The following is a 23,720-nucleotide window of genomic DNA, read 5'->3' on the forward strand; positions in this document are numbered from 1 at the left end:
AACAAGTGTTGCAAAGATGTGGAGAAAAGGGAACCCTTGTACACTGCTGGTGGGATAGCAAACTGGTGCAGTCACCATGGAAAACAGTATGAAGGTTCCTTAAAAAACTAAAAACAGCAATACCATATGACCCAGCAATTCTACTCTGGGGATTTACCTGAAGAAAACAAAAGCACTAATCCAAAAAGATATATGCAATTCTATGTTTATCACAGCATTATTTATAATGGCCCAAATTGGAAATAACCTAAATGTCCATTAGTAGATAAGTGGATAAATAGATGTGATATGTATATACAATGGACTACTACTCAGCCATAAAAGAGGAATGAAATCTTGAATTTGCAAAAACATGGATGGACCTATAGGGCATTATGCTAAATGAAATAAGTTAGACACAGAAAAACAAACACCATATGATTTCACTTACATGTGGAATCAAAAAATACAAATGAACAAACAAAACTGAAATAGACTCATAAATGTAGAGAACAGATTGGTAGTTACCTAGAGGAAGGCAGTGGAGGGGATATGTCAAATAGGTGAAAGGAAAAAATTAGTGAGAATATTTATCATCTTGATCTGGGTGATGGTTAGATGAATGTATACACGTCAAAATTCACCAGGCTATACATTTGATTTGTGTAGTTTATTATATGTACCTCAACATAAAAAATTTAAAAATGAAAAAAAGTAAATGAGTGAAGCATCCAGTGTAAGGGGACAATGGTAACTGATAATCAGCCACATCTTGGAGGCAAAAGGGATTGGTGAGGACAGTGGTGTATTGCAGAGCACATACCCCATCTAAATGGGTCATTCACTTCTCAGACAGTTCCTACCGCATGGATACAAAAGCCTGCTACTGCTAGACCTGGTTTTCTAAGAGAAGCCAGAAGTTCTAATTCTTGTGTCATATTTCCCAATATGTAAATGTTAAAACTTTTTTGAAGTAAAAAAAACTAGTTAAATAAACAAAACTGTCAGTCCAACAAAACATGCCTGTAAGCCAAATTCAGCCCACAGTTTGCCTCTTTGTCACATTTTGGTGTACACTTCAGACAATGGAACTGAGAAGCAGAGGGACCCTTTATATTTGTGGGTTCCATGAGTCTCATTCCTCAATGTCCTATGTCTAGGAATCGCCTTATCACAAATAGCTTTTGTCAGATATAGTACTGTATTGTTGCTCTTAGCAACAGTGGCTGTTATTGGAGTCACAATTATTATACAGTGACTGTAAATGTACTAGTAATATGTGAATATATAGCATGTATATATTTGTTTTTCCAAATATGTTAATATTCTTACTTTGTCATTTTCCAAAAATAATTATAACTTACATAAGAACAAATCTACAAGTCTAGCTGCAGTCAGAAATCTGAGGCACAAGAACAATGAAATTTGCTGCCCACAGTCACACAGTAAGGTAGCAGCAAACCTGAGATTAAAACTCAGGTGTATTTACTCTGGTTGATGAGCTTTTTCTATAATCTAGACTTATTAAATTGATATGCAAGATTCTTACCAAATTTAATATTGAATCCTACTGCAAGAAAAAGAATGTACAACATTAATCTGTTGAAGAACTAAACTATATGCATGATACTCTCCTGGGAAAATCTGTAATAGGATAAAGGAACTTCTGCTAAAATATAAATATATGCATGTGTGTTCTAAAATAAATTTGAATTATTTTTTGTAGAATTAACGATTTTTGTTTACATATTACAGGACCATCGTAAGATGAAGAATGTGTTTGTTGAAGAAATAAATTGAGCACAAAGAAAGGACAAAACAGTTGATGATTATGTGATTTTTATTTGTGACATTTGAATTCCTAAGCTCACAATGAACTGATTCATAAATATCCTTTAGTTTTATCTTGCTTTTCTAATTGATTTGTGTTAGTTCTTCTTACAGCCAAACCCTTAATTTAATGACAAATGGAACTAAAAATATAAAACTTCTTTCTGATGCAATTAGAAAAGATAGTAGAAAACTTTGAAATTAGAACACTAAAAGCTAGTAAAACAGCTTGTCAGATTAGAAATGGACTCTTCCTCTAAAAGTTACAAAAATTCTTATTCATTGAAAACTTAGCCAGAATTAATCTGCCCAGAGGGAATCAGCCTGTTACAAAAGTGTTTTTGTTGATACATTTCTTTAACGCAAGAAAATAAGCACAGTATTTCCAAAACACATTGTTTGGCTAATTCTAGCAGACAATCACCTATTTTATCAAGGACCAAAATGATCAAAGCACAAATAACAACAGTATTATCCAAGGGGCACATCTGGCTCCATTTAGTGATTCTGCCTTTGTACACATTTCTTGAAGATGTGGCCATAATATTTCTTCCCTACGATATTTCTTTTTCTCACAGTGTGATACCCATGGGTGTGGAAGTGATGAAAGGTCAGACACCATAGGAAGTGATGTATTTCTATCAATGACGAGAATGATGGATTGGCATAAATCACTGCAAAAAGATGAGTGGAACTTTATCCAAGTCCCTTAATGCTTTGCCAATTAAAGAAGTGATTAAACAAAACAGTGTACATTTATGAGGAATGTTAAAAGGTGGGAAGGAAGGAAACTGGGGAAGACAAACCAGAATGGTTGAATATAAATAGATAAGGATTTAGTGTGGGCAAATATAGTAGAAAAGAAAACTTATAAACGTGTAAAAAGCAAGTCAGGACAAAGCAAAGCCACAAAATAGTTCGGAAAAATCATGAGATAATTTCTTACATGTTCACTGTTGGTTACATCCAGGTTGCACAGTGACAGGAAAAGCTTTGGGAAGGCCGAGCTGAGGTATGGAAATGTTAGCAACGGAGCAATGAAACTTCCCCTGGGAGAATGCTGAGGATAGGCCTGAAGGCCATTTGGCAACAATTTTCAAATATTTAATGGATATACAGGGAAAGCTCTCATTTATTATTATTTTTAATAATCCTATATAGTCTTTGGATCTTTCTTTATGTGGGACACTAGAAAAGGTGTGCTGAAACACAGATAATAGTTGACTCAAGTTGAACGCAAGGGTTTCAGATGTTGTGGAGTATTGTGGGGGTTATACCAAAGGATGCTGCAGAATTTCTGTGCCTTAAGATTTTTGAGAGGAGAATTGGGTTTTCACCTGGAATGTTACTGTTATGGCCTGGGAGGTTAGAGGAAAGGTTTAAGAAATCACTCAAAGTTGCTTCTACTCATCCTGGCCCTCAGAAATTAGAAAATACCACAGAAAGAGAAAATTAACAACCTAAGAAACATAAACTGACTCTAGATGAGTATTTCTTAACCTATTTTTTTCATTATCATCTTCCTAAGGAGACTTTAAAGACATTTGATTCCTTACCTTCCTTATGAAATTTTAATGCCACATACTTATATGCATTTATGTAATTAGTGTCTTTGAAAGACCACAACCCACTGTAATATCTAAAATTTCCTCCCCCTAAAAGAAAAAAAGATTTTTTGCACCATTGGGCAATCACCTTCAATGAGGATACATAGTCTCTAAAATAAACCAGGGACCTGAATGGGAGGTCACTGAGATTGGGGGCAAAAAAACCCCAAAAAGTTATATATGTTTCCACTCTGACTCACAGGGACTATACAAATTTTCATTAGCCAGCAATATGCATGTATTTTCCTCAGGGAATCTTCTTACTCCCCTTTCCCTTTGTTAAATGGGAATATATGAATCCTTGGTGATGACAGATCATCTAACAGCACTGGTTGTAATCTTGTACTTCTTTGAGAATATTAAGGAAGGAATGCACATATGCAGCCTGACAGTCTACAAAATGTCAGCAAACTAAGTATCAAAACTTCATAATGAATTATGGACCTTTCTAATCAATGGATCAGGTATATAACACCTGAACCCAATGATCAAGCCAACACCATGAAAAGAGACAACTAGACGTATGTGTCTCCTAATGTGAGGCAATAGGAAAGAAATATCACTTACTAAAAAATGTTTGACCTGAACCCAATGAAGAGGAAACAGTCGGGAAAACCCTCCAGATTGTGGGACATTCTACAAGAAACTAGCCTCAACTCTTTAGTAATGTCAGTGTCAAGAAAGACACATATACACACACATACAAGGAGAACTGTAATCCACTAACTAAAGAGAATGACAACTAAATGCAATGTGTGACTCTTAATTGGGTATTGGATTTGAAAAAAACAAGCCATAAACATTTTTGGGGCAACTGATAAAGTATTTCAAAGTTTTATGATATCTGTATCATATTTCAAAATGGTTGAACAATGAGAATGTATATTTACAGAGAGAAAGAAAATATGGAAAATGTTAATTAAAGAAATATTGACAACTGATAAACATAAATGAAGGGCATACATATGTTCAATGCAATCTTCCCTTTGTGAAGTTCCTTAAAAAAAAAAAGTGGTTATATGTATTACTCAACTAAAAAAAGAAAATGAGTGCAAGCCAGCCAGATTAGGAGGAAGTTGCAGGGTGTTGGTCTCAGATCCAGAGAGCTAGAGATGCCTAAAAGGTTCCCAGGAGCTTAGATTCCCTTCTGTAAAGAGATGTACTTAGAATGTAGTCAAGCCAAAGAGACAAAAACTGTAATAGTTTTCTTCAGAATTTGCCGAAGTTCTGTGGGAATAGGAACACTCTGTAATTAAAAAATAACAGATAGGATAGGACAAGTTTGAAATAGGGTAAGTTTGCCAGAATTTATCTTAGAAGAGTTGATTAGTATGATTAGTAGTATAACCAGGAGGAAATTGTTCCAAGAAGTTTTAAAAATACTTTGATTTTTACATTGAGTGGAGATTTCATAGGCACAAACAGTTAATAGACAATAACCTTAAAAAGAATTACTAACAAATGTCTTCAGAGTCCAGCATCCTACTTGATTAGGCATTACTGAAATGCAGTAACACAGTCAACTGTCTAATGCAAAAGTCCTGTGGTTTTCCATGGTGCAGAGCTTCAGAGTTCCTCCTAGGGCACAGATTCCATGCCATAATTTCTCTGCCCAATATGGTAGTTACTGCAGATTGCGTAGGGTGGGAATAGGGGCTCTTATTTCTCTGTTGTCTGGATCCTTAGGACAGTCAATATTCTTTCAGCTATAAGTGATGCTGAGAAGATATACATCTACAAGATAGATGCTTTGTCTATCTTGTCCTTGTCCCCTCAAAGTAACAGAAAAAAAAGTGGGGTACGTTGTTGTTGACTACAGCACAACAACATGGAGAGAGGTAGCAGCATTTGGATTCTATGAGACAACTTGGAGCTGTGAAGCAAAGGTTGGTTTGCTGGGTTAGTTAATGCAGAATACCACTGCGCCCGGACAGTCAGCCCTTTCTTAGTTTGTACAAAGAAAGATAACATGCTGTCTAGGCTCTTCAACAGCCACAGATGGCTTTAACACATTATGTAGAATGAAATGAAATCAGAGTTGTTGATTCTCTAATTGGTATGACATTAAAATGCACAAATACATTCTTGTCTACTTCCCTCCACCAACTGCTATTTTGTCAAATTCAAGTAATCACTGGAAGTGTTATTACCCCCTAGTCACAGGCTCTCAGGACCACAGAGTTTTGTGAATGAATCAGAGAAGGCAACATTTTTCCAACTAAAATTCACTTAGGTTTCAAAGGCAAGGTGTAGCACAGAATGAGTCACTCTGTCCACTGTAACAGAAAAAAATTGGGGAAGATAGAAGAAGGAAGTTCCAGCTCCACTGTTACCTTGGCAACTGTGGGACAATCACAGAGGCAGAAATTTTGTGCCATAATGTGATGTGGCATAGGAGAGGAGAGTGTGGAAGAAAAGGAAGGAAACATCGATTGGATTTAGAAGCTCAGAAGGCCTGTTCAGAAGGGCAGAAGTCAAAGAGCCAGGCGTTTGAGCCACTTGCACCAAATAACCAACCGTACTTTGGGTTTGTTTTATTACTGAAATTTTAGTATTATGTAGAGACAGCCACTACTCCCTACCCTTTAATAAAGAACAAACACTGCACTACTCTGGCTCAGGGCATCTGCTGTTCATTCTTGGTCATTTATAACTCCCTTTTATTCCCTCTTCTGGGAAACAGGAAGGAATATCTTGAATGGCAGAGACAAGGAATGGTGTAGTTATAAAAAACACATTCTGTTCAGGGTGAACTGGTAACTCTAGCTGTATGCTAGCTACCAGTCTCTTCCCTGCAAAGCGGGCAGACCCTGTCTCGGGCAGAGACAAGCCACGCCATGAAGTGATCCCTGATAAAACTGTCGATTAGGGAAATTGTGTCCACGCTGTAGGGCAGGCCTCAGGTCTCAGGGCTCCCCAGCACTGGTCCACATTACACCACAGGACCAGGGCGCAAGCTGTCAGAGACCTGAGAAGAAGGCTGGTTATAGAAGAGCTTGCTGCACATCCAGAATTCCAAGATTCTCTGGGTACTTAAAAACACGTTACAGAAAAGTTGGACAGCTGACAAGACAAGAAAAGTACAAATAAGTATCTGTCTTTAAACCTGAATTCCAGTAAAGCTTAAGCGGCAGGTCACAGGCAGAACTGCGAGGAGCTCGTAAGTGCAGAGGCCTCCTCCAGAGCCCAGAGGGTTGAGGGCGTGGTCCTTCTCTCACGCTGTGGTCGGCCAGGTCCACAGGTCCAGCTAGCAGCACTCAGAGGGTTAAGAGCACACGGAGTGAGGGGGGAACGTCTCTTGGGAGTTGAGGCTTGTCTCCACTTTGCCTGCTCCCAGCAGTAGGTGCGCTGTTTCAGCCAGGGAGGTGTCCTGCCTGCCCACTGGGGACTCCAGAAGGAAACAGTTTTCCTCTTCCTTCCAAAGGGTAAGATGGGGCATTAGTGACACATCCTGCTCGTCATCTCTTTCTGGAAAGCAGAGGGAGAAGGATGGTTAGGAGTAACGATAAGCAGAGCAATGACTTGTTGAAGAATTCTGAAAATAGCCTTGCAACCTCTGGAGGTTTTAAACAAAAGACTGCAAGCTCTGCCCATGAATAAAATTCAGTATGCACATGTGGCCCATTTGGTCTGCAGGTTTTGGATTTTAAAAAATCAAAACAATGTTTAAAAACTTGGCTAACTTGTCAAAAATCCAGTTTTCTCACTTTTTCTGAAAAATTGCAAGATATAGTGCCACTAGGCAGCTGGAGTTGAAGAATGGCTGCTCTTCAGATCGAGAATATGCTCTCCAGTTTGCCCTAGTCCTCATCACTCCCAGTTGTCTCCCCAGCAGGAGCCAAGTATCACTTAGTGATTGATATGGTAATTAGATTTAACAGCTGTTTTTCTTAGAGTAGAGAACAATTTCTCCTTAACTTCAATTAAAAATGAAGGAAGAATAGCTTATGTGGGTATAAGTCAAGAAAAGTTGGAGGGAGGACATTTCTTAGTGGGAATGAAGAAAATACCAGTGTGTTTGATATGCAACCACTTGGACTTTCACCCATCTACATCATCCTTGCCGGCAGACTGCTCCTACCACATCGTGCCCTCCTTACCTGGCTAATTGCCATCATTTTCCTGACTCAAACAAGGTGACTTTCACTCTTGCCCCAGCCGCTGTGGAGTCAGTCGCTCACTCCACCTGTGCACAAATGGAGTCTTGCATGTGAAGAGATGGCTTGTACACCTGTGTATGCATGGATGATGGGCATGTCTGTTGGCCCTACTCCACTGTGAGCTACGAGTGTCAGGAAAAAGGAACACTCGGTGGATCACCACATGTGCTTTCACCTTGTATCCCCCACCCAGCCCAGTGCCTGGCACAGGGAAGCTGTTCCACTTTCATCTCCACGAATGGCCTAGATAGCAGGCTGGTAACAAGCCTTGTGCCATGAAGCATTTGGAAGGACAGGTTTAGTGTCATTTTAGTTTCAGTGCCCCAAATTGTTCTACAGATATTACATCAGGTAATCCTCACAATAACCCTGTGGTGATACTTGCCATCCCCGTTGTACTGATGAGCTAACGACTCAGGCAGAGAGTAACTTATCAAAGTCACACAGAAAGTGGCAGGGGTGGGATTCAAACTTGGGTCTGAGTGCAAAAGCCAGCTCTTTCCACTACATGATGCAATTGTGGTTTGGAGCCTTTGAGACATTCTTATGAATGTGCATTCAGATGACACTGACTTCTATATTAATTGACATATATTAGTTACAGATGGTTGCAGTCATTCCTGAATTTTTAAAATGCCAAAGAGATATTATTTCTTTACCTAAACCAATGTCACTTTGAATTACAGGTGCAATAGGTAAATACTAAAATAGTTATGCCACTAAGATATTATGTACACTTGAAATATGGAAGTGTTAAAAAAAAACAAACAGAAAGGGGAACAATTTGAAAGAGGATATCAGACTTTTCCAAAATCATTGAGTTAGTCTGTGAAAAACCAAGACCTGTGCTTTCCTCACCATGCAGCCTCAAAATACAGAAGAAAAACTGTTTACTGGGATGTCTCCTAACATTCTTACACAGGAGGAATGGTTGAAATAGCAGATGAGAAATCTGAGGAAGGACGGCTCAGTTGTAATCCCCCTTCAAATGCCTTCAAAGCAGTATTCTAGTGTTTACCCGCTGGATGGTGCAAATGAGCTGGTTAAGAAACAACCGGTCTACGGAAAAAAACCTAACCCCCCTAAACAGCCATTCCTGGGTTCCACAGCTTTCCTCCTCATCAAAGCCCTCCCCACAGGCACCCAGCAAGGCCAAACACATTCCTTCCTATTGTGGAGAGTGGCCTAAACAACCTCTACCCAGGTTGTTCTTTAAGGATGACTATGCCCTTGCCGGATTCATCTGACTGCAAAATGTTGTAAGGCAAACCACTCCAGGATCCCAAAAGGCTCTTGAAAGGCTTCTGTAGAGGTGATGAGAGTTTTCTGGGACATGTTCATAAAGACTGCATTTGGTTTGTATCTGAAGATATTTTTAAGCACCCAGATTTTTGAAAATCCATCCTTCACAAAAGAGCAAAGCTGGGTTTTGGTTATGCTCACTCAATATCACTTGCTTTAATGTAAGGCAGTAATTGATTCTGTGAAGTCCCTTGTTCCCCACTGGCAACAGAACAAATTCAAAACTCCACAGCCTGGCAAACAAAGGTGTTCATAACCGGGACCCACCCACTCTGCTCACTTCCTGTTGAACCCCCACGCACGCACCACACCTGCCAGGAAAACTAGGCGCACCTCCCTGGTCTGCCATAGGCCATGGTCTATCAAGGGTTCTAGGAGTTTCTCTAAGTCTGTTTCTCCTGTCTGGTAAATGCTTTCTGCTCTTCGATGCCAGGCAAATTTCAACATTTTTCAAGATCCAACCATCACCTCCCAGAGAGGGTTAATCAGCTTTCTTCTTAGGTTTATCTACTGCTTTGCACACACTCATATGTCACATCATTTCCTACCAGCATTGGAAGTCATTTCATTTTTGCCTGAATCTGAGAAGACCCTTAACATTTGCTGTAGGACCCTTAAGGTAATGTAGGATGAGGGATATTTTGGTCAATTCATGTAAGAGTATATATGGTTTGATACAATTATTTTGGGGGAAAACGTGAACAAAATAGAAACAAAACAAAAATATGAGAAATACGAACAAAATATCATATTTGGGAGGATAATTCACCCCAATTATCTCTGGATGAATGAAAGATGTTTTCTATTTCTGATATTTGTCCTTTGCTTATTCTCTAGATTTTCAGGTATTTTTAACATACACGTAACTTTTTTCTAAGAAAATAAGCTTCAGTAACTTAAAAAAATAACAAAAATAGAAGTAGACTGAATATGCTCCCATATGCTCCAAATTGAAATCATACTTAGTTTTAGAAATAAATTAAAATGACACTTGCTAGTTTTTGTGGGGAATGGTGGTGGTGGATGAAATCAGCCTACCCCTTGCATAAAATAACCTCTTTTGTTCTGATCTAGGTACTCTTAAATTGAAAAATCGATATTTTCTAGTCATTGCAAGATATTTTGATTTTCTAGTACATAGAACAAAAGCGCATGAATTCTAATAGTCAAATCTTACTCTTATCTCTCAGTTTGGCTATTTTTAGAATTGGTAATGGAGGGCAGAAAATACGTGGTTCAGCAACAAATGACTTATTCCAGGTCACACAAATAATTTCCAACCTAGCCAAGACTACAAAGGGATCAGCTGACACTGAGCTTACCATACCATACCATCACACACTTTGGTAATCTAATTTTTACATGAGATTGATTTTTTTTTTAATTGATGTCTACTAGCATGATGTCCATCATCATGCTCACATAGCAATTGTAGTAAGTTAACATTAGGAATTATAAAACGAGCTCTAAAAAACAGAGACATAATTGCAGAATCAGAGGCTACTACTGAAGCTGGAAGGACACTTGGATTAATTACCTAGTCCAAGACCTTCATTTCAGAAATTAAAAACTCAGATTGGGAGAGAGTAAGTGACTTACCTGATGAGGCACAAATCATTAGTGGCAGAATTAGGTCTCCTAGCCTGTGGACCCTCTGCACCTCAGGTTGATTTGAGAGACAATTTGTGTAAACAAGGATTTGAGCTGGCTCGGTGTGCTTCAGGTGAAATCCCTCATGTTACTGGCTCTCCTTAACCTAAACTCCTTTAATGGCTCCCCATAGTTTTCAAACTGAATCCCATCCCCAGCGTCATCCATCTCAGCTCTTCTCAACCACTCAGCCTCATACCCCTTCATTGCTCACTCTTCTCCTGTCCTGGAGGACACACAGCAGTTCCCATAGGCCTGCTTCCATTTGTTCCTCTCTTCCCAGAGCACCTTTTTCCCAACTCCAGCATCCTTCACGGCTACTGTTCAGTGTCACCTCTTCAGGGCCCCCTTCTCCTCAAGGACACCCTCTCCCCACCCTGTCCCCAAGAAGTCTTAGGTCTCTTCTTCTGGTTTCCCTTACCACATTATTCTGTGCTAGTTTATTATTTTCCTGGTTCCAGCATGAGGTTGCTCTTGAAGAAATGAAATCTGTTTGGTTTCTGTTTGGATCCTGGTGCACAAGACCTGGCACATATAGGTACTTAAAAAAAATTGTTAATTAGACTAAAATCCAATGAAGAAGGACAATTAATTAGGTCTATAGACCCAGTAAAATGAGAGCTGGAAGGAAATACGCAGTGCGTATACCTACTCTGGTGGAGGCACTTCCATTTATTTTGTGTACTTCTTTATCAAAACTCTGAAGTACGCATTGCTGTTCCTCATTTACAGATGAGGAAACAGATGCTCAGAGAATTGAACTAATGTGCCAGGTTCACATAGCTAGCAAATGGAAGAATTAGGATTTGCACCCAGATTTGGTTGCTTCAAGAACAAAAGCAAGTAAACAAAAAGCATACTGCTTCCATTACTCTGCAGGGGGAGGGAGGGAGGGAGGGAGGAAAAAGAGTGAGGCTTTTATTTTTCTAGTGTTTTATCGTGTTATTATTAGGACGAGAGGAGCTACAACAGCATTTTAAAACCAATTTCCCTTTTTAAATTCACCAGCATTCTGCTAATTCTGAGGACCAAGAAGGAGAAATGGAAGGAAGAAATATTGGATATAAATGATTGAGAAAGAATGGGAGCACAGAGATGAAAGGAGAGTGGGCATAGAGGCACAGCAACGTGGTCTGGCAAATGTGAACACTGCTGAAAACTTTGTGAAACTGACCTTGATGTAAATGGACACCTCCCCCATGAGCTACCATCAAAACCCACAGGCTGAAGACAGGTTGTCTGAAGTACACAACAGGATGTTAGATTTGGCTCCAAGCGGGCAGTAAACTGCCTCTCGGCTAACACAGCACCCACACACACATGCACACACAAGCACACATATACTTGCCTGGATGATGGAGCTTCATCAACACATTTTAAAGGTGTGGATAAAATGAAAGCTCCTGTGGCCAGGATTCTCACTGGCCCTAGCTGGCTAGCTCACTACACACATGTGGGCTATACGTTGCTACTGACTCTATATAAAGAGCTCTGCCAGTGCTCTGGGAGACACGGTGGCACCTCTGCAAGGCTGCAGGAAAGCAGAGGCTGGAGTGGTGGCAGTACTGAGGACAGAGGCCCAGAGGCCAGCTGTGTGGGACGACTGTGCAGGCAGAGAGGCCCAGAGGCAGAGACCAGCTTGCTACATGCAGACTTGCTCTGAGTGATCAAGATTTTAGTGATTGACCTGCCACTGTGGAAATAAAGTTGGGTAGAACCCTTTCACCCCAAGAACGTTTTACTGTCATTTCCTTTGGTCACATTGAATCCACAGCCAACTTGCTCAGGGCTGAAACCCATTGGCAAGACAAAAGGTGAAATGTTACGGTCATGATTGCCAAAAAGACAGGAAAGAAAAATGGTGCACCCACCAGAAAAGGCTGCGAGGGGCTGGTGCTCGTGCTGTAGCTCTTTGTTGCCCACAACCGGCAGTGCCACCTCAGCGCTCCCCCGCCATCACAGACAGTCCCCCCGTCAACTCTTACACACACCTGGAGACATGGGTTTGCAATGCAGCATGAAGCACAGGGACAACAGTTCTGGCTGGGCTGGAGGGTGAGGGTGTGGGTAACACTGAAGCCTTATAATCAGGAAGAATTTCATTCCCAGCAGCAAGTTTAGGCCACCTGCGGGTAGCAGCCAGGTCAGAAAAATGGCTTTCCGTAATGCTTTTCATCCTCTAAATCCCATTTCTTAGAAACTTAAAAAGCTCCACGTTGTATCCATGTCATCTATGTGTTCCTTCTGTTAGTGGCTATTTTTGTTTTCCCTAAAAGTGTGTATTTTAAAATGTTAACCATCTTGAAAATGCCATTTCTCTCATGGGTTTTCCCACTACCCTCCCCAACTACAAACAACTGCGCTGGTGGTGTCTATGCAGGGTGTCCCCAGGACCACCCCCAGCCCAGCTGCCCCGCCAGGATCTTCAGCTTCTGCCCGCAGGCATCTCCCTCAGGCCATGTTTCTCCACTGGAAGTCAAGCGGATATTTCCTCAGCTCGAGATCTGACCCACTGGTAGCAAAAGCAAGTCCCTTTGGAACCAGCGGTTTTCCTGGAGGAAGCAAGGAGGGTGAAAACCAGAAGAAATGCAAGCTGTTCTCGGCGAGGGATGCTGGGATAGTCAGCAGAGCCACGTGGGTCAGGGCCGGGCAATTTCTGAGGACAGACGGGCAGGGACGGGGTGAGGCTTCCTCTAGCATCATGGCGGTGTGAGCCGCATGGCATGCTGGCGTCAAAGGCTCCAGGAATGGGCAGGTGCGGCCTTAGGACGGTAGATTCAGAAGAGGAAAGGGTATTAGGCTAAGCCATTTGATATTACCAATCAAAAAAATCAGGTGTTGTCTCTGAGTCAGGCAGTTTGAAGGATTCAGAGTTCCCGGTGATACCACCCTGCCCTGGGATTCCGTTGTGTGCCAAGGTCAGAGGTCAAGGTGCACACGCTCTAATCCTGCTGGCATCAAGAGCACTGCCAAAAATCCAGAGCATCAAACTTGTTCCCACTCATCTCCATCTCCTACCAGATAAAGTCCCAGCAAGTTAAAGCTACCCCAAGGGTTTCAGGATCTGCCTCCCTCTCCTCTCCAGCCTTGCACACACCTTGCTTCTGTCTATCTTCACACGCTAGTTTCTTCCTCAAGCAGAGCCCCATGTTTGCCTGCCCTGAACACTCCTGTTCACCCTCTCATGCTCTGCTTACATGTCAGTGAGGATTACAGCTGCCTAGATGGGAGACAGAGCGACTCAGAGAGAGGGAACAGGGCTCGGCGGGGAGGAAAGGGGGAGACTATCCCAGTGGCCCCAGAGCTGGCTGCTCGTAATGCGGCCTGGCCGCTGGCTCTCCCTCTGACCCGGGTGCAGTTCTGCTTGGAAGGGCAGGGTCTCACTTCAAGGGGACACCCAGGAAAAACAGCAGGCTGCCTGCAGCAGGGAAATCCCCAGATCAAGAGAGAAGAAAAGAAACAGAAGCAAAAACAAAACATCCTCAGCATCTCCTTTCCAGCCGTTCTCTGCGGGGAAGCTGGAAACACCAGGGGGCAGCCCCAGCCGGACCTCAGCTTTCAGGACCACAGCTGTTGGCCTGCCTTGGGGCTGCCTTGGCCTTCCCCTGAGCACACGTTCCTGCCCTCAGGGCCTTTGAAGCCTGGAGGCTGGGCTCTGAGCCACGGCCTGTGGGCAGGTCTCCCGGGCTGGTAGCTTCTTGGCAAATTGAAGAAAGAAGGGAGTAAGGAGCAGGTGCCTTGGGCAAGGATCAAGCCTGGGGGCCTAAACTTACTTTAAAAACTTCTTTCTTAATATACTTATATGTTTAATGAGAACTGGGAGAAAGCATTCTAGTGCGAGACTGACACCAGGCACCTTAAATTATTTTTGAAACACGGTTTTATTCATTTAAATAACTTGAGGAATACATGAAGTAGTGTCAGTTTCCCAAAGACAGATGAGCAAGGCGGAGCAGTGGCGGAAGAACCTTCATTAATCAGTAAGAGTGCACAGGGCTCCTAATGGAGTAGCAGCCATCACTGATGCTCCTGCTGTATGCTGGGCGCTGTGCTCAATGCCTGACATGCACGATGTCATTCAGTTCTTAATACAGTCCTGTATGGTGAGTGTGAGGAATGGGGGTAAGCACCTTGGTCAGAGTCACATAACTAGTAATCAGCGTAGCCAAGGCCAAAACTTGAAAAGCGGTCTTCCCCACCAGTCCACTCTGTCCCAAGGCATTGTGCTGAATAGACCTGTGCTCGTATCTGCTTGTAGTTTGGGAGAAATCTGAGTCCATAGCCGTACAAAGCTGACAGTGGCCATGGGAGCAGGGACATGGCCAGTAGAAACACTCATTAGAGCCCACTGTCAGTGCTGCTTTTTCCTTGTTAGCCCCTCAAAAGTCTGAATTCTTGAAAGGTAGGCAGGCAACCAGACTACAGAATTTTTTTAAAAAAGTATACACAGGATCCAACCAACACACAGGAATTAAAAATGTTCCGTTCACTTTCTTTCAGGAATGTGGGTGGCAAATAAGCCAAAAGAAATAAAAATAGAAACATGGCAGGACAGACCTCCCAAACAGGAAAGAATAATATTTATTTGATTAATTCTATTCCTAAACAGCAGCCTGCATTACTGACACAGGGGGCGTTCCCCGGTAGAGGGGTGTGTGCATGTGAATGTGTGCACACATATGCACTCTCCCGAGTACATGTATACATATATATGCACAGATAAACACAGACCTGCCACCCACAGAGAATATTTATTCATATGATACAAGAATCAAACTACTCTTCTTTTCCCAAATCCTGCAAACATTAAAAATAAGTCACTTTATATAAACATATTCATTTTCTTGATTTACATTGGTCCTTACAAAGGCAAGGCTGCACATTTTTGAAACTCTATTTAACCCCAGGAGATGGGCTATGGTTGCATGGCAGGCTGCCTCCCATGCATCATGAAAGCAAGAGTATGGGTCAAAATGTTCCATCATCACTGCGTTTCTCAAAATCTCACCAAACCCCATGCTTTTTTCACATCCTGACTTCCTCTGCAGCCCTTCTGCATCCTGCCCCTTCTCATGAGTGCATTACTAACTTCTGACTAGGCCAGTGTGGGGCTCCAACCTGATTTCTGCTCGAAGTGATCCTGTCTATAACCCAACAGGTACAGTCTCAGCCCTCTCTGGCTGTCGGCTGCTCCTCCCTCCTCCTTCAGACTCTGCCTGCCCACTTGCTCCACAGCTGGGCTTGAGGTCCACAAAGCTATGAGGGGTCTGACCTCCTAACACCTTGCATTTGTCAGCACAGCTCGGCTGGTTTCTGGCAGACGCTCCTTAGGATCCTTGTTTGGGGATGAGCAAAGGGTGGCTGAATGCACCCACCCCTTAGAGGGGTAACAGAAATATGGCCCAGCGCCCGCCTGTCCTGTTGTTCAGCCATTTAAAGACTGGATGGGGGAGGGCAGGGTAAGGAATTCCCCCATTTGCTCTGTCACTTGGCCCTTTCACCAGGAAGGGGAAGAAAGGCACTGGCTGGGCAAGCTGCACTCCAGGCCAGGTTGTGGGCACAGACTTCTATTTATTCTGAGAAGCTTGATGGGTACAACTCCTTATGACATTCAAGAAACCCTGAAGAAATATGGTTTGTCATTTTGGGTGTGCCCTGAACTTTCAGGGCATAGGTCCCGAGAGGAAGAATTTATCTCCCCCAGGGAAACAAAGATGTCATAGAAGCCGGTCAGCCTGGCTGAATTCACCACAGGACAGAGCTTGCCATCACTTAATAAGACCTCTATTGTGTGTCTGATGAACACATGGAGATTTTTCTTCCTTGGAGAGCCTGTAATTTAGGAAGTTTGTAGTTTCTCATTCCTTTAGTAGAAACACAGTATTATGTTAATAGAGTAAATAGACAGGAAAAAAACTGAATTTTCATTTTAATAAAATAAGATTGTTTGCTAGGAGTGTGACTATCACCAAATGAACCATCTTCTCAAGCTCCTGTAGAGAGAAAGTTAGAAAAAAAGCTAAAACATTGTTTTAAAAAAGCTTCTTGGAGCTTTAGGGGCTGATCACCGTGTTGTGTCCTACTTTGTCACTGATGCTCACTCTAGGGGGTGGCCATCAGGCTTCCCTGGCAGAGAAACTGAAACTTGGAGAGGCTGGTGACTTGCCCAAGGTTACACAGTTAATACTTGGCAGAGAAAGAATTTGAACCAAGATCTGTCATTTAGATGTTGTCAATGAGTCTTGGAATCCTGCTTTTACTCTACATTAGGGACCTGGAAATAGAGCCCGTGGGTCAAATCCAGCGCACACCTGTTTTGTATGGCCCATAAGTTAACAGTGGTTTTCACATTTTTAAACAGTTGAAAAAAAAACAAAATAAGAATAATATTTCATGACATGCGAATATTATATGAAATTCAAGTTTCAATGTCCACAAATAAAGTTGTATTTGAACACAGTCCAGCCCATTTGTTCACTCATTGTTTATGGCTACTTTCCCAGGGTTGTTGAGTAGCTGTGACAGTGACTGTTTATGGCCCATAAGCCACAACATTTAGTATCTCGACCTTTTCAGAAAAAGTTTGCCAACCCTCCCTGTACCCTGCAGATACCCTGACCAGAGCGACTCTAAAGTTTTAAAGCCCATGTGATCACAAAGGGGTCCCCAAGCTGCCTTTCCAAAGTGGACCTGATCATAAATAGTCCAGCATTTTCCTATCTTGGGTGTCAATGCTGCTACAACAGTAACAAGACACATGTACAACAAGAAAGGAGAAAACTCTGTTCGTGCCTGCAGACCCTTAGCACTAAGTTTCTAGGCTTTCAGAGTGTGAGAGGAAGCAAGCCCTTTTCTTTCCTTACTCTCAGTTTCCCAATTAATGAACCACAAAAACACCAGGCACTCTACATACAGGGAATGTGCTTCAGCGGGCTAGAGCCACTTTCACCTTATTCCCTTGTTCTTCTGATATTTGCTTATGAAGCTGCAGTTTTAGACTTCTGGCAGATAATAGAGATCATTAGCTGCTATAGTCATAGTCTGCTTTGCTCTCAATGTGGGAGGGGCATTGTCTAATGCACTGAAAGTTGGTAGCAGCACTGCCTCGTGAAGGAAAACAAAAGCAGGTATCCTTTACCTTTGCCTATTTTTTGTTCCCCTTTCTGGCCTCAACTGCACATCCTGAAGACCTGGCTCATATGTGAAAATGAAATAAACTAAAAACCATACCTGTCAAGATGTAGAGCTCAGGAGACAGGGGGCAGTGATGGTTACACAACAGTGAGTGTAGGTAATGCCACCAAACTATCCATGAATAATAGTTAAGATGGTAAATTTCATGTTATGTTTATTTTACCAAAATTTAAAACAGAACAACAAAAGCCCATAGGTATCAATTTTAGAAAAAACAGTTTCAAAAGCTTCAAGGAAGAAGATTTGTATATACAATTCCATTACAAAATGGAAAAAAAAATCCTTAGAGAGGGGGATTTGAAAGCTCTGATGCTTTATCAGAAAAAAAGTATTAGCATGTTTGTGTGTGTGCTTGTGGGCATGGTGCGTGCAAGTGTGCACACATACTGTGTGTGTGCTTTTAAGAACTTTCAAGAATTAAATGCCCTCTGTTATTGCTGTTAATATTGGAAACAAAAATGTTGACAAGATTTCTTCCATGTAGAATAATCTCTCTTTCTATTAATGCGAAATGCCAAGCACCCTTGCACCAGTAGCAGAGACCCAAATAAACAGTAAGTGTCTGGGAACTGCTTACAATGCTAACATTTTACACTCATTAAACCAAAGGGAAAAACACACACCCTGTGAGCAGCTACTAAGATTTCTCTGTAGTATATGTGCAAAGGCTGCTGTTACCATCAAGGAAAGGGTGAGTTCCAAATACAGAAAACCACCATAGACACTTTCTATTAAAAATGGAATCCAGATATAAGCACAAGCACCAACCTTAATGACAAGTCTTCCTCTTCAATCATTAGGCCATAAAAGTAAAACCAGCATATGCTGGAGGTGGCCACACATCTATTTGACTCCTGTCCATTTGCCAATGTTTGTCAAAGATGAGCAAGATACAATGCTGTGAGTGTGGACTGTGAGTACCCTGGTGCTTTCTGCCCGGAGGAGAGGTGGTGCGTGGCAGGGCTTCTGAAGGCTCTACTGTTTGGAGCAAGCATACACAATAACAACAGCTGCTTACAGTGTGGGCCTGGGAGTGACGGGGTCAACGCTTTGAGTGCCAACTGGCGATGACACTGGTCGCTCAAGTGAAGCCAGACAAAGGCCCAGATGTGCTCTGTGTCACTTGGTGCCTGCAGCAATACAGTCCTGCAGACCAGCCTTGGTGACAGAGCACCGAGCAGCATGGTGTGACGCTAACATTGACTCAATCAAATGACCACTGTGTCGTCTGTGTCACCCAAACCCTGTGCACCCTCAACACATACCCCCACATGCACTTGCCAGTGCTTCCCTTTATATCCTTGGAAGTTCTGGGCTTTCAAGTCAAGGGGAGATTCTAAAAGCAAGACTAAATGTAGGCCCTCTGGATATGATGCCAGGCTGTGGGCCAGATGCTCCCCCACCCACCACAGGCTCTGTACATGGCAGGAGTGCCGAACAGTGGCTCCAAGGCACACTGTGCTCCTGCAAAACATGTGTTAAGCCTGCACGTTTAAAAATGAAATAAAATAAAACACTAAAACTGCTCTAATCAGTTGCTACCATTTAAAATTTTACAGAGTTCATCTACAGTGTTGGAGTTCCAATTTCTTTTGATTTGGAAACTCTTGGTCCTGATCCCCCCAAAACCATTAGCTGGATGTGCATGGCTGCTTCCTACTCTCACTACCACTTGCTAACTATGTTTGCTGTCTTCCTGGCCTCTGTAAGCTTTGGGTTTGAGTCTTCTGATCTACAGACATTAAATTTATTGAGGCATGGGGTATGTCTTTTCAGCTGTCCTAGCACTTAGCACCAGCTCTTGACATACTGTCATCTCAGTTGAGTCATTCAACGATGCACGTTCCATGGGCTCAGATAACTGACACGACTTAGCCACAGCCTCACAGCCAGATGCTGTTGAGATAGAACCTTTGAAATCATCCAGTGGCTGCAAATCCTCAGAACCCATCTGAGTGAGTGTGACCCTGAGCAAAAGTCCACCTCCAATGAGCTTCCTCAGCAGAGGCCATCTCTGGGTTTGGGAGTCAGGCTGCATGTGCTCAGCTCCTGGTTCCACGTGGCTGTGTGACATTGGAGAAGTTACTTTACCTCCTTGTCTGATTTCCTCCAGTCTAACATGGAGATGAAAACAGTATTTATCTCATAGAATTGTGTGCAGACTAAATAAGGTAATACATTTCCTATAGCACCTGGTCCATAGTTTTACTCACAAAATTTCCCTATTACTTGACCTTCAGAAGCTAAACATAACAACTTTTAAAAGTACAGAGTTATTACAGGGCATTTAAAGTTCTTCTATGCTGAAATACTTTAATTTGATATAGACATAAATTTATATCAGAAATGTCTGTTTTGAAATAATTATACTATTAGCAATAAATGGAATAAAAGCACAGAAAGTGACAATCTATGTCATTCTGGATCCACAGTGTGCCAGAACTAGAAGGGAATCAAAACCTTCCCTAAGCCAGTGGGTTTACAACTTATATTAGTGGCAGAAACTATTTGTTCTAATGCAGTCTTACACAGAAGACATTAATGAGAGAAATGTGGCAGCTCTGGCTGAAGAGGAGCTGAGGGTCCATAACTGGGCTCTGGCTTCACCCAGCATAGTCACAGAACGTGTTGCTAAGGACCACTGATCTTGTCTATGCCCTCTCATTCTACCAGTGGGAAAATTAAGGCCATTCCTATCCCAAAACAGATAAAAAGGCTCATGTCAAGGATCAAGACTGACCTGTCACTCTATCCCCAGCACCTAGCCACGTGCCTGGACCACGGGGCACTAGTAGTGCTAAGGTTTGTGTGCTGGGGACTCTAACACAGATGAGGTGCCATGCTGAAGAGGTGAGGTCTGCCGGGGCGGGCGGGGGCGGGGCCTGTTGTGGGGGAGGGGCGTCTAGAGTATAGTGATGATTGCTGCCAGCAGGGGGTGGCAAAAACAACATTATAGTCTAGACAGGATATTGGGTATAGGGTTGATTTTGGGGGAAGGAGAAAGTAAGCCTCCTCTTAAGCCAATAAAAGTAGTGGGGCTACAAGCCATCTAAAAAAGCAAGATGAAGGGGCCACTTTTTGGCCCAGGCATCCTGTTGAACTCCAATTCTGTCCAGAAATTTGGGAATAGAGGTAGCAGTTTCAAAGTGTGTTGCCTTACATCAGAATTAACCAGGAAGTTATTAAAAATACAGATTCATGAGCCCCCATCCCAGAACTACTGAGTCTGAATTCCCAGTAGTAGAATCCATGCATTTCTGTGTCCTCTGCAAGCTGCCCAGATGCTCTCGTGCAGGAGAAGGCTGAGAAGCACCACACTCAGGTTCAGTGGGGCTCAACTGAGGTGCTACACGAGAACCGTCTGCAGAGCTTGGCTTGGCCTGAGCCCTCCCCTTGGGAACTCTGACGTAATAGGTCTGGGTTGGGGATGGAGAACTGAGATACTTCCTGAAATCTCTGCAGGTGACATGCAGCAGAATGGTTTACAACCATTCATGACTGACTGCCAGAGGGAAGGGAGAGCCACCTGTCTCTGTGATATGAATTATTTTTATTACAACCAACCAAAAATGCAGGTGTTTTAATTGGCCCTTAGGGATACATTGCTACTTTTCCTTTCAGTTTGTCCTATTAACTACCAGGCAGTAGGAAGACAAGAGTTATCAGCAAAGACCTATCAAAACATTGTTCTTAGGAATACTGAAATTATTTTTAAAATATTTTGGATGCATTTTCCAGGGATACTTAAAAATAATGCTTATTGAGATATATTTGGTCTTTGATAAAATGATTCTATCTAAATGTGCAGTTTGATGAGTTTTGATAGATATGTGCTCCTGGGTAACGACCACAATTAAGATATGGAACATTTCTATCACTTCCAAAAATTCCTTCTTGCTCCTTTGCAGTCAACCCCTTATGCCCACGCTGGGCCCCAGACAACCACTGATCTGCTTTCTGACACTGTGGATTAGTTTAGACTGTTCTAGAATTTGATACAAATGGGATCAAGCAGTATGTACTTTTCCATGTCTGGTTTCTTTTGCTCTGCACGTTTTTAAGATTTATCCATAACATGAATTATTAGCATTATTCATTGTTTATTCTCTGTTTTAAAAGTAAGTGTACAGGGCTCCCTTCAGGAGAAACAGCAGGTTTCTGAAATGACCAAGGGCAGATGACTGAATTGAAGGGGAAGTGGCAAAGTGGAGACAGTGGCTAGATTGCCTTCTTCAAGGAGGCTGGCTGGGAAGGCAAAGAGGAAGCGACCACACTGAGGTGACAGGAGTCCTCACTGGGGCAGGTGGTTTCTGGAGGAAGAGCCCTCTGAGGAGGCGGCAGACTTAAGGCACAGGATGCAGTAAGTGAAAGAAGAAAGGGAAATGCAGGGGCCAAAGACAAACATCACCCATTAAAAAGTTTTGGTCTCTGGGGGTAGTTTAAAAATATATTTAAAAATTCTTTGACATTCTTCTTTTCAAGAGACAGAACTAGTTCCCTACCCCTTAGTGGGCTGGACTTAGTGACTTACTCCTGGGAAATAGAAAATGGTGGAAGGGGTAGTTTATCACTTCTGACACTAGTCCTCAAAGATACTGTGCTTTCCATCTTGGTGCCATCAGGGAGCTCCGGGGGGAGTCAGCAGGGACTTAACATGGTGCAGAGTGAAGGGAGGGCATCTCTGAGGAAGGGACAGTTAAGCCAAGGCTTTCAGGATAAGCAAGATTTAGGAAGACATGGACACTACCCTATGGCCTGGAGGTGAGAGGACATGGCTTATTCCAGGCACTCTAGGAAGTTCCCTTTGGAGTTGTCTGAATTTATCCTTCTTCATCCAGATCTGCCTGTATGCATTTAGCTTTATTTATTGGTCCAGTTGTACTCAGATTCACACAACACAATAGGAATCTATTAGTACTATCATTGTGGGACTAATATTGTTAGTACTATGTTCCAGTGCTACGTTATGGCTTAAATAGCTTCGCTGGTGACTTGTATATCTGATCTTTATGCATAAAATTATTTCATGGAAAGAGGTATTCTTAAGACCACATAAGTGTCCACACAAGTCCATAGGATAGGGACTGCCTATAATCTTACCCTCATGCTTTTATCGTGGTGGGACAGATGGATGGTGAAAGAACAGATACTGTTATATTTTAGTAAGTAAAACTGTCTCACATTCAAATCCCAAATTAATACTCATTTGACATCTTTTGGAGCCAAAGAATCCACTCTTATCTGGCCAGGAAATTTGAACTAGTCAGACCACACATAATAGCCAAACGTCGGCAGGCTTATATATGGGCATCAAGCCATACTGACTATTCACATTTTCATATAAATGCTTGTGAAGATGAATTAATTCCTGCTGAGATGACACTCTTAGCAGTTTCCAACCCTGCAAGCACAGTAAAGTGCAAATATAATTTGGTGCCCCAGAGACCAACAGCGTTGCTGAGGTATCAAGCTGCTCCCTGACATGGAGATTCTGACATGAGACCTAAGGAGGAACACTGGGCGGACGGTTTTAACTATTATCTGTTCTTCACCTGTATACTGGGAGAGAAGTGGCCTAGCACAGAGGAGCTTATAGAGCTAAACGCCAATGACTCACTGAGGCAGCATGGTGACAGTTTTGAACACATCTGGTAACCACTGGCAGTGGGTATTAATAGTGTATCATAGAAAGTAACTCTTGAGGACAGACCCTCTAATTCAGAGGAGCCCAACAGAACGTTCCACGATGATGGAGATATTCACTATCTGTTCTATGCAATACAATAGCCCCAAGACACATGTGGCGTTTGAGCACTTGAAATGCAGCTAGTAAGATTAAGAAACTATTTATTTTTATTTATTTATCAATAATTCACATTTAAGTAGCACAACTGGCCAGTGGCTACTGCATTGGACAGCACATCTCTAAGTAATGGTTTGGAGGGTATGTTTTTTTAAAGTTGTGAGCTTTTTAAAGAATGGAGATGTACTTTGAATG

The 23,720-nt window shown here is 42.3% G+C and overlaps 1 protein-coding gene across 5 annotated transcripts in view; it reads right to left on the reverse strand.

Annotated features, from left to right (window-relative positions):
- Nucleotides 1-1,807: 1,807 nt before the first annotated feature.
- The window catches only part of MOB3B (MOB kinase activator 3B), a 189,418-nt gene continuing 167,505 nt past the window's right edge, over nucleotides 1,808-23,720 (reverse strand). For 2 of the 5 annotated variants that reach the window (XM_057498743.1, XM_036898077.2), the window contains one exon: nucleotides 1,808-6,884. In XM_057498743.1, the coding sequence (XP_057354726.1) occupies nucleotides 6,682-6,884 (203 nt within the window). In that variant the 3' untranslated portion in view covers nucleotides 1,808-6,681. Of the gene's footprint in view, nucleotides 6,885-16,428; nucleotides 16,522-23,720 lie in introns of those variants that run through there. The other 3 variants (XR_008996539.1, XM_057498744.1, XM_036898076.2) reach the window with 3 other exon arrangements.

The sequence above is a fragment of the Manis pentadactyla genome, chromosome 3, assembly GCF_030020395.1.
Source record: "Manis pentadactyla isolate mManPen7 chromosome 3, mManPen7.hap1, whole genome shotgun sequence".
Taxonomy (NCBI): domain Eukaryota; kingdom Metazoa; phylum Chordata; class Mammalia; order Pholidota; family Manidae; genus Manis; species Manis pentadactyla.